The 18,147-nt window shown below is 39.4% G+C and overlaps 1 protein-coding gene across 1 annotated transcript; it reads right to left on the bottom strand.

Annotated features, from left to right (window-relative positions):
- Window positions 1–12,950: 12,950 nt before the first annotated feature.
- Window positions 12,951–15,045, bottom strand: LOC124171593 (piggyBac transposable element-derived protein 4-like). Its single transcript, XM_046550768.1, has 2 exons — window positions 14,947–15,045; window positions 12,951–14,700 (listed from the first exon to the last, which is right to left on the bottom strand). Exon 2 carries the CDS (start codon window positions 14,698–14,700, stop codon window positions 12,979–12,981), a length of 1,722 nt encoding a protein of 573 aa, XP_046406724.1. The 5' UTR covers window positions 14,947–15,045; the 3' UTR covers window positions 12,951–12,978.
- Between the last annotated feature and the right edge of the window lie 3,102 nt (window positions 15,046–18,147).

Below are 18,147 nucleotides of genomic sequence, written 5' to 3' on the forward strand. Positions count from 1 at the left end.
CACAAAACCGGAATTAAATTTCTACTTTACACGAAATACGCTTACATATCCAATTCTCCAAGAGAATCTGAAACACTAGGGAGGTGATTCAAGGCTGGTTTGCAGCCATAGAATTGGCTTTTTGTATCATGTATGGTCAGAATATTTTTCTGAAAATGTTTAACCAATGAAATATCCCAGGAATCGATCCTGAAAACCATATTTTGCACTTAAGGGTTAAATATCACTCTTTTCATCGCTAAATTATGCTCTTGATTCATTTTCTAAGTTTTTCAGCCTGCCTGTGATTATTCAGATTGTTAGCGGATTTTCCTCACATTGTGTATATTCATGTATCTGAGAGGAATTGATTTCCATAGCGCCCTATTTTTTATTTTATTGAAATGATTTGCTTTTACCCATCCCAGCCAGTATTTTAGTTGTATGTGCATGATATTATTTTCTCAGCCAGATGGAATACTACTAATGATAAAGCTATAAAAAAATCTTCCACTCGCAGCCATCTATATTTCATTTTTTCCTGTTTTCTTTCGCATACCAGAGACGGAAGTGCCGCACTATCACAATAACATTACGGTCCAGTATGCGTGGGTTTATAGGATGGAATTCTTCTTGTTTGCGACGAATGTATTCACAGATCAGACCACAGACGGGAGCGCGGTTGGGTGCGGAGTCGAAGAGTCTTGGTTGAGGTGTTGTGCTCAATGGACGATTAATATACCGAGAGTGGTTAAAACGTGTGTTGGGGTGTTAATTGGTTCTCTGATGACCCCTCCATGGACCTTGCTACTGTCATCATCACTGGTCAACAATCCTAGGATTGGTTTGACGCAGCTCTCCACTCAGTTCTCCTATCAGCTAATCTTTTCAGACCTACGTATTTCTTCTCTTTCACATCTCTCTTTAGTTGTTCCATATATTTTGTTCGGGGTCTTCCTTTTCCATTCTTGCCTTCCACTTGTCCTTCGACGATTGTCTTCATCAGGCCATCATGTCTTAAGATGTGGCCTATAAGGTTGTTCCGTCTTCTTATTTAGGTTTTCATGAGGCTTCTCTTCTCTCCTACCCTTCTTAGGACTTCCTCGTTACTAACTCGGTCGATCCATTTGATTTTCATCATTCTTCTGTAGCACCACATTTCAAGGGCCTCTATCCTTGCTTTCTCCGCTGCGGTCATTGTCCATGCCTCACTTCCGTATAGGAGCATACTCCAGATGTAGGTTCTTATAAATTGTTTCTTTACATCCATATTTAAGTTTCCCGCTGTAAGCAGGTCTCTCTTTTGGTGGAATGCTCTCTTCGCCTGGGCTATTCAGCTGATAACTTCTTTCTTGCTACTCCCATCACTAGTTATCTTGCTTCCCAAATAACAGAATTCATCCACTTCTAAATGTAGGGACCTACAATCACTGAACTAAAGTAGCGATTTTTTTCTGGTTTAGCAAAACCTAAATTATGCTATGAGTGTCCAGGATCTTGGAAAGTAAGGTTTAATCTTAGTAAAGTATTAAATAAGGAAGAAAGCTCTTCAGCTCTGCTACAAGCGCTCCAAATGTTCCACAAATTTCTGAAGGATTAGGTCTCGGCAGCTGCGAGTGAGGCTTTACGCCTTATGCGTTGAAGCACTTCAGAAGGAGGAACTTTCTGTGTGATTCATTGCTGTCATTTTAACAAAACTACATCTACATATGTTATGAAAGAACTAAATATTTCAGATACCCCAAACATCTAGAAGCTAAGCCTTACCGCAACAGCTATGCGTCCCCCTAGTCTTCAGCAAAAATTATATGCATTCGTTTTAAATACCATCTATACAATCTAGATAATTCTTCTTTGTTATTAATAAAGTGTTTTCCCTTCTAAGATATGGACCGAGAATGTCTTATAACAAAAAGAAGTCCCATTAAGTTTATCTTTCATTTGCATCCCTGTCGTTATCAGCATTGATAAAGGCCCTGATAAAAAGTAACTAGGGTCAATTACAGTGACGTAGTAAAAAGTAATCAATTACGAGTTCAAATTATAGATTTAAAAAAGAATTAAGTGAAATTACAGTTACAATTACATCCTGTAAAATTTTCCACTATAGAGACCACCTGGCAACTGTCAAAAAGTGCAGTAAAGATGTGGAATAATTGAATCATAGAAATAGTTGAAGTTGCAATTTCACTTGCGAAAAATACAATTATAACTGCTGTAACAGCATAATGGGTGTCATATTTTGTAGCCATCATAAGTAGGCTACAATAAAATGGTGGCTATATCTTTACAAGCCAATTTAGGTACAAGATTTGACGTTATCTGTAGGCTTAGGTAAATCAGTGATTAGGTAAATACAATGAACTATATGATACAACTTTAATATGCATACATATAAGAAATACATGAAAAACAGAAAATAATATTGAACTAGATTCAAACCTAAATTATATTATTAATCTAACAAATCCTTGTTTACCTAACATAATACTTCCATATTAAATTTTTAATCGCCGAGTCTTGATCTCTTTGGTGATAGCACGTTTTTTTACACGCTTAAAAGTCTTTCAATTGAGCAAATGATGGAATATCTGCGTTAAAATTAAAAAGTAGTGACTTCAGAATATGCTTCCTTGAATTGGACGTCGTTCTCCATGAGCCCTTTACTTACCTACTTCTTTCACTTGCACTTGACGGATATGTTTTGATCCGTCTGTTCATCTTCATGCTCGAAATATCTCTTCAAATAGGTTAATAGAAATCTCACCTCAGCTAATGTGACTCTCTATGACCTCCTTTAGCTAATGGGGAAAAAACCCTCCGAGCACCTGAAAATAGTCACCATCCCCCCCTCCCCTATCTCACCCCAGACCAACGGTCAGTTTAAAATTTCCCAACCCTCCTTTCCACCCCACCTTCCACCCCAAACTTCTCAAATTATATATATATATTATATATATATATATATATATCTCAAATGTTTGCGAGTTTGCATTTTTGTATATATATATATATATAACCCACCTTCCAGGAAAATATCAAGTCTTTTCTCAAGGAACATGCCCCACCGGAAGGCCTCTCTTCGTCTGACATCTCCATCCTTTCCCCCCCAAACCCACATACTCCACATTTTTACATTTTGCCAAAAATACATAAACCCAACCACCCTGGCCGTCCTATTGTCTCATCTTGCAACTCACCCACGGAAAGAATATCCGCTTTCATTGACTTTTACCTCCAGCCACTAGTCTTGTCTCTACCATCCCATATCAAAGACACATATAACTTCCTAGACCGTCTCCAATCCACCCAAATTCCTCCTGACACCCAAATTACCATGGCCACCATAGATGTCACTTCTCTCTACACATCAATTCCTCATTCTGAAGGTCTTTCCTCCCTCCGCCACTTCCTTTCCCAACGCCCAACTCCTCATACCCCTAGCACCGACTTCCTCTTAGACCTAACTAATATCGTCCTAACGCACAATTCGTTCTCATTTAATAACAAGCATTATTTACAGATCAAAGGTTGCTCAATGGGTAGTAGATTCAGTCCCTCCTACGCAAACCTCTACCTAGGCCACTTTGAACAAATTTTCCTTTCCCAATATCCATTGAAACCCCTCCTTTGGCTCAGATTTATTGATGACATATTCCTCCTATGGCCACATGGTAATGATTCCCTCGAACATTTTATTGCTACTCTCAATTCCTCATCCTCTCTTTATTTCACCTCAACCATTTCTAATTCCCAGATTACCTTCCTTGATGTCAATATCTCTCTTGTCAACAACAAATTTCTCACCTCTGTCCATGTAAAACCCACGAATAAGCAGCAGTACCTTCATTTCAGCAGTTGTCATCCTTCCCATACTAAACGCTCCCTTCCCTATTCCCTTTCCATTCGAGGCCACCGTATCTGTAATAATCCTGATACCTTAAATAACTTTCTTCACAACCTTCACCGTTCCCTCCTCCAGAGAGGCTACCCAGAGTCCCTCCTACGTAAAAAAATTCTCAAACACAAATGCCCCCCAAAACCGTGCAATAGTAACAAACCACGAGACCTTTCCCTCTGCACCACTTACTTTCCTGGAATACAATCCCTGCAATCTATCCTTAAAGACCTCTTCCCTATTCTTAAAAACAATAAGTCGACGGCCAATCTTTTCGCCAAACCCCCTACTGTCACATTCAGACGACCTGCAAACCTTTTAAATTTATTCCGTTCTACTAACCCCTTACAGAAGTCACCCACTACTCCCATTAGCACACCTTCGCCCTGCGGTCGTCCTAGATGTAAGACCTGCCCTATTTTTACCCCTCCTTCTATCCCCAGTCATCTCGTCTCCTACCTACCACCACCTCCTGCGGCCTCCTGTACCTCAAAAAATGTAGTTTACCTTATTCAATGCAAGCACTGTCCCTCCTTTTATATAGGCAAATCCTCAACTCCCCTTAACCTTAGAATTAATAACCACAGAGCATCATGCTCTTCCTCTGACTTTGCATCCTTCCCAGTGGCGAAACATGCGGCCACTCATCAGCGTCAATTCAATGATTGCTACAATGTTTCAGTTTTAGCCTCCCTTCCCCCCACAGACCACCCACTCAAACTTAATTCTATTGAATTAAGCTACATTTGGCTATTCAAAGCATTTCTTCCTCCCGGCTTAAACATCCACCGCTAATCCCTTAATTGCCTCAACCCACTTCTTTTCCCCCCCTCTTTGGACCCTACCTCCCCTCTATTTCCCCTTCCCTCAGCTATCCTTTACCCTCTACCTACAGTCTTTTACCTAACTCCGAGGAAGGTGGTAATGCCACCGAAAATTTAGTTATTTTGTGAGTGTGAGTTTCTATTCTTTATTGTGTGTTCTGATACTGCCCACCCTAGGGTTTTTTATGATATTTACCTCGCCGAGGAACCTTTCGAAGTGTATATATATATATATATATATATAAAGTCTTGAGGAAAGCGCACTACGCGATAGTATAAATAACGAACAAAATAAACACTAATAAAAAACATAGGAACACATAGAAAAGGACACTCACAAAGAAGCTTGCAAACGTTTCAGCGGGTTGACCCGCTATCGTCAGTGCTGAAGGTGAACTGCTGCAGGCGGATCCTCCAGAAGCTCTCCTTGGTGGAGTAGTGGGGGTGGAAGAAGGGGAAGGGGAGAAGGGGGGAAGGGGGGGTAGGGTTTGCTTTGACTATTAGTGGGCAATGTTTAGCCCGGGCGTTTCAAACGCCTTTTCAACCCAAATATGTGCCATTTCCCTCGTTCTCACCTCGATGATGGTTGCGTTTTCTGGCAGAATTTCAATGATGGTTAGGGAAAAACATTTATCGAAGGAACTATTGTGTGAGGCGGTGTGAATGGGGACGGGTTCATGAAAGGGGGGGGTTTTGCAGGAGTGTCTGTGGTTGTTCATTCGGATGGATATGGGTGTGGTGCATTCTCCTATGTAGTACGAGGGGCAAAAATTACAAAGTAGCTTGTAGACAGCGTTGAAGGAAGTACAAGACGGTATAGAGGAGGATCTATTGATGACAGGTGAAGTGGTGGGGCGTAGCAGAGGGCAGCACTTGCAACGAGGGCGTTTGCATGGAGTAAGGGAGGAGAGTGGGGGGAGTGTGTGTCGGAGGAGGGGGCGGGTGGATTTTAAAATATTACCTAAGTTAGGTGCTCTTCTGTAGGCAATGGAGGGGCAGGATGGAAGAAGAGCAGCTGTGGTTTTGTTTTTGCTGATGATGGGGTACAGATCTTTTAATATTTTTTTAATTTTTTGAGAGCCAGGGAAGAATGTGGTGGTGAGATTGAGTTTTCTGGTTTGTTCTTTTTTGTTGCCTACAGAAGAGCACCTAACTTAGGTAATATTTTAAAATCCACCCGCCCCCTCCTCCGACACACACTCCCCCCACTCTCCTCCCTTACTCCATGCAAACGCCCTCGTTGCAAGTGCTGCCCTCTGCTACGCCCCACCACTTCACCTGTCATCAATAGATCCTCCTCTATACCGTCTTGTACTTCCTTCAACGCTGTCTACAAGCTACTTTGTAATTTTTGCCCCTCGTACTACATAGGAGAATGCACCACACCCATATCCATCCGAATGAACAACCACAGACACTCCTGCAAAACCCCCCCCTTTCATGAACCCGTTCCCATTCACACCGCCTCACACAATAGTTCCTTCGATAAATGTTTTTCCCTAACCATCATTGAAATTCTGCCAGAAAACGCAACCATCATCGAGGTGAGAACGAGGGAAATGGCACATATTTGGGTTGAAAAGGCGTTTGAAACGCCCGGGCTAAACATTGCCCACTAATAGTCAAAGCAAACCCTACCCCCCCTTCCCCCCTTCTCCCCTTCCCCTTCTTCCACCCCCACTACTCCACCAAGGAGAGCTTCTGGAGGATCCGCCTGCAGCAGTTCACCTTCAGCACTGACGATAGCGGGTCAACCCGCTGAAACGTTTGCAAGCTTCTTTGTGAGTGTCCTTTTCTATGTGTTCCTATGTTTTTTATTAGTGTTTATTTTGTTCGTTATTTATATATATATATATATATATATATATATATATATATATATATATATATATTGGTATGGTTAATTTCTTGGTTAAGTCTTGATAATGCTGCAGTGCAGCGAAACATTTCGACCGTAGTTTAATAAATTTTTGTGTGGAAAGTGGAAAGTGATTTTTCGCCATATCTCATATCTAATAGAAATTCCTTCAAATTGACTGGCATTTGATCGTCTTCCATTCCAAACTACAAATAAAATACACAGGAATACATGGATACAAGGACCTTTGCTTACTCCTCGACCATGGCAACATGCACAACCCGTGACACCACACATAAAAGGAAGTTGTAACTACGGAGCAGCGTTTCCAACTCAAACAGCAAACAGTAAAAGATAAAGAGAATAAAGGAGACTGAATTTTGCGGGAGGAGAGGTCGTGTTTTGGCATCATGTGGACAGTTGAGAAGGGACGAGATTTCTCGTCTCGTTTCGCAATAAGAAATTTTCCACCAATACATGTACTTAAGAATAAAGTATATAAGTTGTTTAATTATAGTTCATGGCAATTCGTAGTGTAACTAGCTGACGTGATTGAGTACTGATGTGATAAGGGGAGAATACATTCTGTATTCATGATATAATTTTCTATTGATCCTACGTTTTTCTGTAACACCTGAATATTTTTCTTTGAATAATTTGTGATACTGTTTCAATGGTAATTAATATGTCTGAAAATTTTGTGTGGCTAGATACCCGGGTATCCGCATTCGGGATGCAATTGTATGTATATATTTTTATAGGCTTATCTTTTGTTTTTGTTTTTAGTTTTGTTTCTCTATTTTTGCAATTACTGAGTCTTGGTGTAGTGTTTTTTTCTTTGAACCTTTGTCAAATGATTTTTACTGAATTGTTGTGCACTTGTAAATTATCTCATGGACCAAATGGCCCACGATATTAAAATAATTGAAAATTGCATTGAATTTCCTGAATTTGGAAATCGTCTCGAGGCTCGCATAGTGAACGCCACTCTCGTCTCGAGTTTCGTTTCTCTGAAAATATGCCAAAGAAGTGTAATAAAAAAATCTGTTACCTGCATTTTGGTCAAGGATGCATTTGCACATCGGAAATATAAATGAAATTTATGATTATGTTAACTATGGTACCGAAGACAGCAATCCAATATCAATGATTTCGATGATACAAAATTAATGCTTTGGTAATATGATGCATAGCATTGTTGAAATAATTCTGTAATAGGGTTTATAAGTCAAACCAACTCAATATTAAAAACTATGACTGAAATCGCCGAAACAAGAAGTGATAATTTCTTTTCCCGTAGGTATACACGAGCACAGTGGCAGAACTAGGAATATGCTTTGGGGGGGAGGGGGGGGGGAGGGATGGCCTGGAGTGGCGCCCAGGCAGGGAGGTTCGGGAAAAATTTTGAAAATTGACAAGCCTGAAAATAAATTTTACATCATTTTGGCCCTAAATATTTAACTTTAAGCAAATGCAGTTATTTCATGCCAAAACTAGGCAAAACCTTGTTTAAATTTTTTTTTCTCCTCTCAGGCTTTGTTGGGGATAAATCCCTTCACTACCCCCTCATAGTTAGCCACTGCACGAGCAAGATATCTCGGTCGACTTTACGCCACTCTTTGGTTTACCATTATTTCTATGGTAGGGAAACGGAATTATGGCAGTACATGTAGTAGGAGCAATCTCAAATACTCTCTCGCTACATACTCAAGATGAAAACCAGGAGTCGAATTTTGCGTGTGAGTAATCTAATACATTGGCCAATCGTGGATGCTTCTTTTTCAAGGATAACCTAGAAATTTTGCTTCTGCATCCGTCAGATGTTACGGCGATGGGCTTAAGAGACCCAGATGGGAAGTTTCGTCTCAACTATCTCGCACCCTTTCCATTGCCCAAGCAGTCGCTCAACCAGTCGAAGGATGGTCATTCAGAAAACTTCGGCGCTAGGCGTCTACTTGCCTACGCTGAGTGTGGGAGGGGGCTCGGGAGAGTTGAGTTGGGAATAGGACCCCTCCCATTACGGCTGCGATAACTGGTGCTGAGGCCCAGCGAGTGAAACCGATTGATACCATTGAGATTCTCAATGAAATGATCCCTAGGCTGGTCCACTCACGGCAGACGGCTCTTGTTTATATTATTATGGCCGTTTTACACGGGACACGGAATTGCGCAGGTTGGAACTGGATCAATTTCTTAAATGGCGTGGAATTGCGCGAATGCATGAACGTAATTAGAACAGGGGCTATTTTGCCGTCTCGCATCCACGCATTCTCGCATGTGTTCTAGCAACTCACCGCTTTACACGACGCAATTTTGATTGCGCCTTCGCACGTACGTCAGATTGCGCAATTCCGTGTACCGTGTAAAACGGCCTTTACAATGGAAGGTGTGATCTTGAGCCTCCGACGTTCCTTAAGGGAATAAAGACACAAAATAATGACGAAAAAGCAGTCATTTCACAGATTTAGTGAAAATGTGAGGGCAGTGCAGTCTTCCAATTGAAAATTTTGAAAACTGCTTAGTGTCCTCCGTGTAAGCCTCCGAAATTTAGGAATATATATGATTTCAGAATATTTGTGAATATTGTTAGCTCGTGAGCTCTTGTGTTCCGTGGTATAAGTTTGTTTAGTTCTTCCGATTTCAAGGTGGAGGACTACACCACTCTCACATGGCAAGTGATCACCGAAACGAGGCACGAGGGTTCAATCATGCATACATATAATTTCATACTTCTATTAATTTTATTCACTTGATTTACTTATATAATTTACTACTAATTGGCCTGATATAAATTTTCTAGGTGGCATTTTTTTAGTTTCCAATATCACTAAAGAGCATTGTTTTACGATGCTTAAATTAATTACGATAACTTTTTTGCGTCAGTGGAGATAAGATTGACCTCTATAAAAAAGTATGCCTAGGAAATGGTGAATAATCCCTCTGGGTGATATAGCATTTGGCATTACTTTCTTTTATGCTAGTATGAGTTATATGGAAAATATCAATGCGTACAATCGCTATATACAATATTTTATTTGTGCGATAAACTCTCAAGAGGCTCATTTGTAATATTTGATTGATTAAATATTGGAGAAAATGAAGAAACTCGGCATAATGTCTCAGGCGAAAAAAATTGTTATGAAAATTCAAAATTGAAAGTCAGCCAACGAAATTCCAATGCACGTACATCACAGGATAATGCGTGAGAAAAGGTTCGCGTTTAACAAGGTTACTTCGATTGTACCCAAAATGTTCTTCATATAAAGCCGCTATGATAGAGAAAGAATTGTTCCTTGCAATAGACATTTTGGTCCCAAAAATTTATCTCACGGCGAATATGTTTTTCATATTTAATGAACGCATTATCGCTTCAACAAGATATGAATCACACACAAAAGAGTCAACTTGTCCAACATTCACAACTGCGGTAAAACATTGAGTATTAATTGCATTAATGTGCTGTTATTTAGCACGTAAATCTCTATCGCTTGGACGAATGAATGTTAATCAATTTTTCAATTCAGGTTAATCCGTCATGCATGGTCTTGCATTTAATACAAGATGAAGCAACAATGACTAGCAATTTTGTTTGATCTGTTACATGAATTTCATTTATTTTGAATTATACGCGTTTTTAATGCTGAAATTTAAATTTAATATCCTGGGGTGATTTTAATTGAAATTTGTGGCATTTAAGTTTTATCGATTTTGATTTTATTTTTTCTCTTTGCCTTCTGTACCTACAATCCAGAGATTTTATTTACTTCAGGGAAATGTTGACTGGCAAAATCCATCCCTATGACGTAGATTCATGTTTAGCCATCGCCAACTAGATATGGTCACTTTGGTGGCCTTGATAAATAACTTTCTGTATTGGTTAGTACCTAACTAGAACTCCAATAGTCTCATTATCTACACAAATATGACGCAGCAGATCTACAACTTTTAAATAATGAAGCTGCGGTGTGTACAATAGCATCGATTCCACTCTTCCGTCAGCTACTTTGATGGCATATCTGACATTTGGTGAATGATTTAACATGTCTCTTTTCTACACAAATATTGCGACGGCTGCTCGAGTTTGGCTAAACGTTCGGTAGAGAACACTCGGTATCACGGATGTGCGAGTATCAATTTTTTATCTCGAGTCGAGCTGATAATTTCTGGACCAGGCAATGCAACAATGCATGCTCCAATATATTCTCATTTTCTCAATCCCATTATGAATTTTTTATTCTAAATTCTTATATTGATGCAAAAAGGAAAAGGTAATTAATATTTGATGATAATTGTGTCAGAATTCGGAGATAATTGAACATTAATGTGCCTTAAACAGTTCCATAGGCAGAGTTGAAATGAATTAGCCTATGCTAATATGTCGACAATTTAAGTATTATATTTATCCAAACTGTTGGAAAAGCCCTGAGTAAGGGATTGGTATAACTGTAATAAAAATTACATAGTACTACGTAAATGAGCCATATAATATTCTACCCTTTCAAATTCTCACTTTATAAACGATATTATTGCATGAATTCTATGATTCCTGTCGGCAGATTGCTGGACCTATTGGCCTCCGTAACTCTCTAACCGAAACTACTCGACTCGAATCGACATTTGAAATGCCACGTTAAACACTTTGGTTGGTGCTCGACTCGACACGGATTTTCGAGTATTCGCATATCCCTACTTGGTATGAATTTTAAAAGGACATTCTTAGCTGGAGCGACTAATGTAATTGAAAATTGCGTAATATTCACCCTAAGTGGGTTATCTCACATTAATCACTGACACATATAATTAAGGTGAGCAATTTAATTTGAAATTTTATCACACGTTTCTGTGACGATTTTTTTTAAATCAGCAATAGTCCTTTTCTTTCAAATCAGGGTTTAACATCGATGGAGGAATGGGCGTAGAAGGGTCCTAGTTTTGCTTCCTTATTTTCTGAATGCAATGGGAAATCAAAAATGTATTTTTCGACGAATCCTTAGTTCATATTGGCATTTATTTTAATTCCAGTCTCATACCCACCTCAGTGGGCAAAACATTTATATCTTATTTCTTCGTGAAATTCAGAACGCTCTTCTGTCAACTTCTTGTGTAACCGAGCAGAACACGAGATATGCTCGTGGCAAAGGAAATGCTACTAGCTTAAAACGTGCGTGTGTGTCCCGAGGAAGGGGAGATTCAAAATCGCGGCTGCAGTGATAGGCGGGCATCAAGGCTGGTCGGCGCGCGAAATCTCTGCCCTACCGCCTTCCGTGGCGAGGCCACACAGGGGCGAGCAACGCGATGCCCGATCACGGCCATTCTCACACTGTACGTGGATTAATTTCCGCCTCTTTTCCTACGTATGTAGTAATTAGAAGAGTGTTTCCATTGAATGCTAGTGCATTAATGTGAATGTAATAACTGATGAAAAACTCTCTTTATGAAGTCTGCTGCTGTCTTTGTACTCAAATTGGCTCGGCTTTAGTCTATTTCTTAAGTTCTTTTATTGCTTTCTAGAGCCAGATATCTTTAGGAAGGTCAGGGGACGACTCTATTGGGGATTGGATTGTTGTGTTGGCTTCCCACTCTGTGTCCTGGTTCAAATACCGGCGGAAGCAGAGATTTTTGAACTTGAATCTGTAGGCTTGAAATGCTCTGTGTGGAATCATTTTAACCCGGCGTTACTCGCGCGAGATTCCCGATCGAGGTTACTCGCGTGGGGTGTTCTTGACACCCCATAGGACATTTTCTTTTTAAATGGGTTCGACAATATTTTATTTGAAAAAAATACTAGAATTAATGTATTTTCAAGGATAGTGTTATTGAATTTACGATGGGTCGTCGCATAAAAGAGTAAACAATTAATATATGGTAATTACCAGTGCCCAAATGCAATAAAATAGAGATGAGCGTATGGAATTACATTTTACTGTGGAGGAACCTAATAGAAGAGAAAATTTTAATTTAGAGTTTGTCCGTTAATTATCTGAAAGTACTTATTATGATTTAAAACAATTTCTACTTGCAGTTTTTACGTTGAGGGAGAGCATCGTACTCACGGCAGAGATGACTCACATTAGTCGAGAAAAACGATGCTCGATTATAATGTTGACATGTCTGAAACAATGACCACTGTGACCCAGTGTTTCATCTGAGAAATTGTTGTTCACACTAACAATACGTACCTGAGATTATACTTGGGGGTGGTGATCCCCCAAAATTTGTATCCGAATCCTCATCCTCCCACGAAAATTACTTCATCAGAATCTTCAATATGCACTGTGAATAATGTTATCATGGCATAAGCACGGTAGTCCTTTTTCGCCGTGTTCTCACACATTTTTCCGTAACTTATCAAATATTCGTAGTCTAGGTTTGTAATAAACATAAACACAAATTGATATTTTTACAATTTATTTCCCTCTTCAGTGATCCTTGGAATTTTCCTTACAATCCTTGCAAATATAAACCATATGGCTCGCGCACATCCAATTATTGCACGAGCAACAGAACAATTTTGTTTTCATGTCTTTATTCCGCGGACATACAACACATCTACCACTTTTTCCTTTTCTTTGCTTCGTAGCACTTTCAAGTGTTGATAAATCAGCGAAATAAGCTGTCTTTCTTTTCAGTTCATTTGGGATCATTTTCATTTCCGCTCTCCTCCTTATAAATGACTTTACCAACTCCCTCGCAATTTCTCGCAGGAATTTTGATCTATACATCTTGCTTCCTGGATTTATGTTATTGTGTATAACAAATGAGTTAATGCCTACCACATTTATCAAGTGGAAAAAAATCACCATTGGCCATCTATTTGCGTTTCTTGAAACACTATATGTTACGCACATCTCATCCACTGTGTCAACACCACCCTTAGTGGCGTTATAAAAAGATATTATCTCCGGTTTCTTCTTGTCACCAGTTGAACTGTCTATTCTCATACTGCTATGCATAGTTGAAAGCAAAATAACGTTTTTACCTTTTTTGGGAACATAAGATAAGATAGTCATGTTCTTTCTAAATCCAAAAAGACTACTATTCACCTCCCTCTGTTTTGTACAAACCATCTGTTGTGGCAATTCCCTTTTGTTTTTTTTCAGAGTTCCCACCAGTGTCAATTTACTTTGTAACATGTATTCTGCCAAGGGAACACTTGTAAACCAATTGTCAACAGTGACGTTTCTCCATGTCCCTGAAATTGGTTCTACTAGGCGCCTTACCACCTCTTTAGGAGTGTTGTCTACTTTGTAGGGTCCTTCGGGTTGACTCCCTGCATACACCTCCAAATTGTATGTATAAAATACATTAGAGTCAACCAATGCAAATATTTTAATGCCATATCTTGCAGGTTTATTTGGGAGATATTGCCTGAATGAACATCTTCCCCGAAAGCCGACTAACTGCTCGTCTACCGTAGTGTACTCTGACATGACATAGTTATCCTGAAACTTTCTGACCAGCATTTCAAAAAGTTGACGAATCGGAGCTAATTTGTCCATAGTTTTTCTTTGTGCCCTACTGTTGATATCATCAAATCTGAGACACTGCAAAAGAAAACGGAATCTTTGATAATTCATGGACGCGTAAAATATTTCAACACCCAAACCATCTCGATCCCATAAATCCTTTATATTTTGTCGCCCAGATCTATTTGTTCCCGCGAAGAGCAGAAGCCCTATGAAACATTCAATTTCTACCTCATCAGTTGGCCTGGTATCCCTCGCGCGCGAATAATTCGCACCTACTTTTTGAATTTGAAGATTTGTGCATGCGGTAATTGTATTGATCACTTCCCTGTCAAAAAACAATCGGAAACAATCTATAGGGCTCTTGATACTATCTTTTCTACCTTTGAATCCAGGCTTTTCGGAAATGATATTCCTTTTTGGTGTTCTTACATTGGGGCGCGGTTCCTTTTTGCTCCATGTAGTTGTGCTGTCTTTCCCCAGTAGAAGGTTGTTATTTTCAATGGGTAGTTCATCTTCGGAAATATCAGCCTCCTCCTCAGTTTCTGTTTCGTGTTCTGAAGGTTCAACGAAATCATCAGAAGAAACATCGTCCGTGTCACTCAATTCTTTATCGGATGATTCATTCAAAAGTCTTATTATTCTTTCTCTTTCCTTCTCTAAATTTTCCGACATCTACGGATAAAAAATTGAATATTTTAGTTCTGCAATACAATTCACTAGTAAAAGTACATTAGGTATGTATAAAAAAAACACTTAGTTCCATTTCACCGACACAAGATTGATTAGTAAGAAATAACCAAGTAGATATATTCCTTCTAAAATGATCTTGTAAAATAGTAAAACAAGAATTAAGTTCTGAAATATATTTTAGAAGTAATTAAATGTATCAAAATCAAACTTACAGTAAAAGGTACTTACTTTTTACAGAGCGAACTATCACACTAGATATGAAATTATGGATGGTAAATTGTTGATGAAAAAATAATATTTTCGGATAAGTTGTGAGTGGATAGTCAAATCGAGAAGAAAATCTGAAATATGATATAAGATATTATGACCACTAAACCATGAATATATTTAATATTTCATCAGTAATGTTCAAAGATAGTAAGAGTCTAAGAGAAACCTACCTCACAGGAAGCACATGCCAAGGAGTATGAGGCGCAGAGTCAATTGGGGTGTTCTGGACACCCCGCGCGAGTAACGCCGGGAGCGAATGTAGAGCGAATGACTTGAAAGACGTTCTCCAGCAAATAAAAGTAAAATACGAGAATTCATGTTACATTGTAACACAAATTTCACCTTAACAATGTGGCAAGCAACATAAATGAGGTTTGGTGTGAGCATCGATCGTAAAAGATTGAGTAGCACGAGCATTATCCTGCTTTGATGCTACTACTCAAGTTACTTACTATGTATAGCTGACAAAGTCGGTGTCAAAAGAAAGAAAACATATCATATTCCAGCTACTGAAAAGGAGAGGTTTGTGGAATTAAGACTAACAAATTGATGCAATGAAATAAAGGGTGGGGTGTTCAGAACACCCCGCGCGAGTAACGCCGGGTTAATGAAGTTTATATATTAAATCGTTCAATTGCAGATTTTAAATCAATGACTAAAAAGCTTCCTAATTGGAGCGGTGGTATTAAAACTTTCGAAAAGTAACAGAAAGTAACAGGGGAGACATTGATTTTCTCATTCGTTTGAACGGAGCTCCCTCCAATGTGCTCTCCCAACGTATTCCACCCTTTAATCCCCTGAGATTGGATCCGTTCAAATAGCGTAAAAATTCGAGGGAAGAGTTTCACTGATCTACGCACACAACAAATCAGTTTCGTATAAAAGTGTAACGGCAAACGTTGAGATAAGAAAAATCAGTTGCGTGGGAAATGGGGGAGAGGAGTGTTTTGCTCACCCCCTCTCTCACTCCCTAGTCACCGGTCGTTACTCAGTGACTCGCCTCTTTGCCATGATATTAATAGATGATCATTAACTTTAAGCAGATGCATTAATTACAAGTAAAAATAGACAATAGTTTTGATATTTTATTGTTTCTCTGAGGCTTTGGGAGGGGGGTCCATCCCCTGTATCCCCCACCTAATACTAATAGTTGGAATGTAATAGAATATATATTTATTTCTGCTCTGGGAATACCCTTGGAGCAAAAACGCAACACAGTTTACAATAATTGGCTCATCAAAAAGCTCAAAGTACCTACATGAAAAAATCAAGTAATAGCGATAAAGCAGTGTGTTTCATAAATAATAATGATTTAAGTAAATAAGGATTTATCACAACAGTCGTAATATATAGGCTGTATTTTATGTAGGAGTTTATTTTCGCACTCCATTGACAAGAGCCATTTATAATTTATATTTATATGCATGGTGGGAGCTTTTCTGTTTTAGATCCTCGGGGAGAGAATTCCAAAATTTGGATGCAATAACTGGAAATGATTTCTGGTAGGCAGTTGTACGTGGAGTTTGATAACGTAAATGGTCCTTTTTGCTAGATGTCATCTGAGTGATTACTGTTCTGTTCATAAACATTTCCGGGAGATAATTGGAAACTCTCTCTCAGAAAATCTTAAAAAGAAGACCGCCGAGTAGATATTTTCTTCGGCAACAAAGATTTAACCTAACTAGGCTGATTCTGTGCTGTGATACATGAACATCCTTTCTTAAATTAAATACATATCTTTGACATGAATTAAGTAGCCTTTGAAACTTTTTATCCAGATCTTTAGGCATAACATTATAAAAAAGACCTCAATAATAAAAGGAAGAGAATATCACGGCAGAGATTAACATTTTTCGGGTGGAAATGGAAGTAAGTGCTTATGACGTTTTAGTTGATGGAGTGTGATTTTGACTTTATTACAGATGTCATTGACATGTTGGTTCCAAGACAATTTCTTTGTGAGGGCTAGTTCAAGAGCGTGAACAGAGTCGCTGAATGGTTTTTGATGATCAACAACTACAAATGGAGGAAAGTGATGATGATCTATTTCGTCGAGAATCCTTGAGTTTCCAATGATAATTGCTTTCGTCTTTAAACAGTTCCGTAGTTACGCCTCCGAAAAAAGATTTCTCTCTCTGTCTGCGAGTGATCCTTGGGGCACGATAGCCAATGAATATGCTCGCCCTTTCTCGATCTGTTCATTCGCACTCGTTGCTAAGCTGTGTTTACGACTTCAAAGATGAGCGCTAATGGAAACATGAGCGCGGGGCAGTGGCGGAGGAGGATGGCAATTACTCCAAGAGACCGATGAAGCGCACTGATGTGCCCTTTTGACGCTTGTACCCCCATCCCAAACATTTGCAGTCGTCCCCCCTCCCGTGCCTAGTCTTTCAGCGAGAGTTTTCCTCGTTGCACAGTGGACGATTCTTACCCTGGATTTTTTTTTGCGAAGAACGGGTTGCCAATTGTGGATTGCCAACACTAGTGGGATAATATTTGCGATCAAACATATGATCGGCGTACACCCAAACATTAAATTCACCATGGAAGTTGAAAATAACCGATGCATCCCCTTCTTGGACATCCTTATTGAACGGAAAGAAAATGGGAATTTAGGACACAGTGTATACAGGAAGCCAACCCACACTGAACTATACCTAAATGCCTCCAGCCATCATCAACCAGCACAGAAGAAAAGCGTCCTCACAACAATATTCCATTGAGCCGCAATCATATCAGAGGAGGCTCACTTGAACCAAGAAATAGCACACCTTAAGTCCACATTTAGAAAGAATGGATACAGTCAACGTGACATCCAAGGAGCATTAAAAAATACCATTTTGAATAGTGATGCAATAGAAGTAAAAGGAAAACCGATAGCCAGAGCCATTCTATCATACATTTCCAGCTTCAGCAATAAGGTAGCCCGGATACTCCAAAGACATAATATAAATACAATCCACATACCTGCCACATAGATTTAAACCTGCGTCAGGACACCGAAAGATGACTTGGGCCTCAAAACCTCGGAAGTGTACAGCGTCCCGTGTGAGTGCGGTCACGTTTACTTTGAGGAAACTGGCCGCACAATCGAAAAACGTCTGATGGAGCATGAAAGATCTATACGCCTGTTTTATCCGCTAAAGTCGGCAGTAGTGG

The sequence above is a fragment of the Ischnura elegans genome, chromosome X, assembly GCF_921293095.1.
Source record: "Ischnura elegans chromosome X, ioIscEleg1.1, whole genome shotgun sequence".
Lineage (NCBI taxonomy): Eukaryota > Metazoa > Arthropoda > Insecta > Odonata > Coenagrionidae > Ischnura > Ischnura elegans.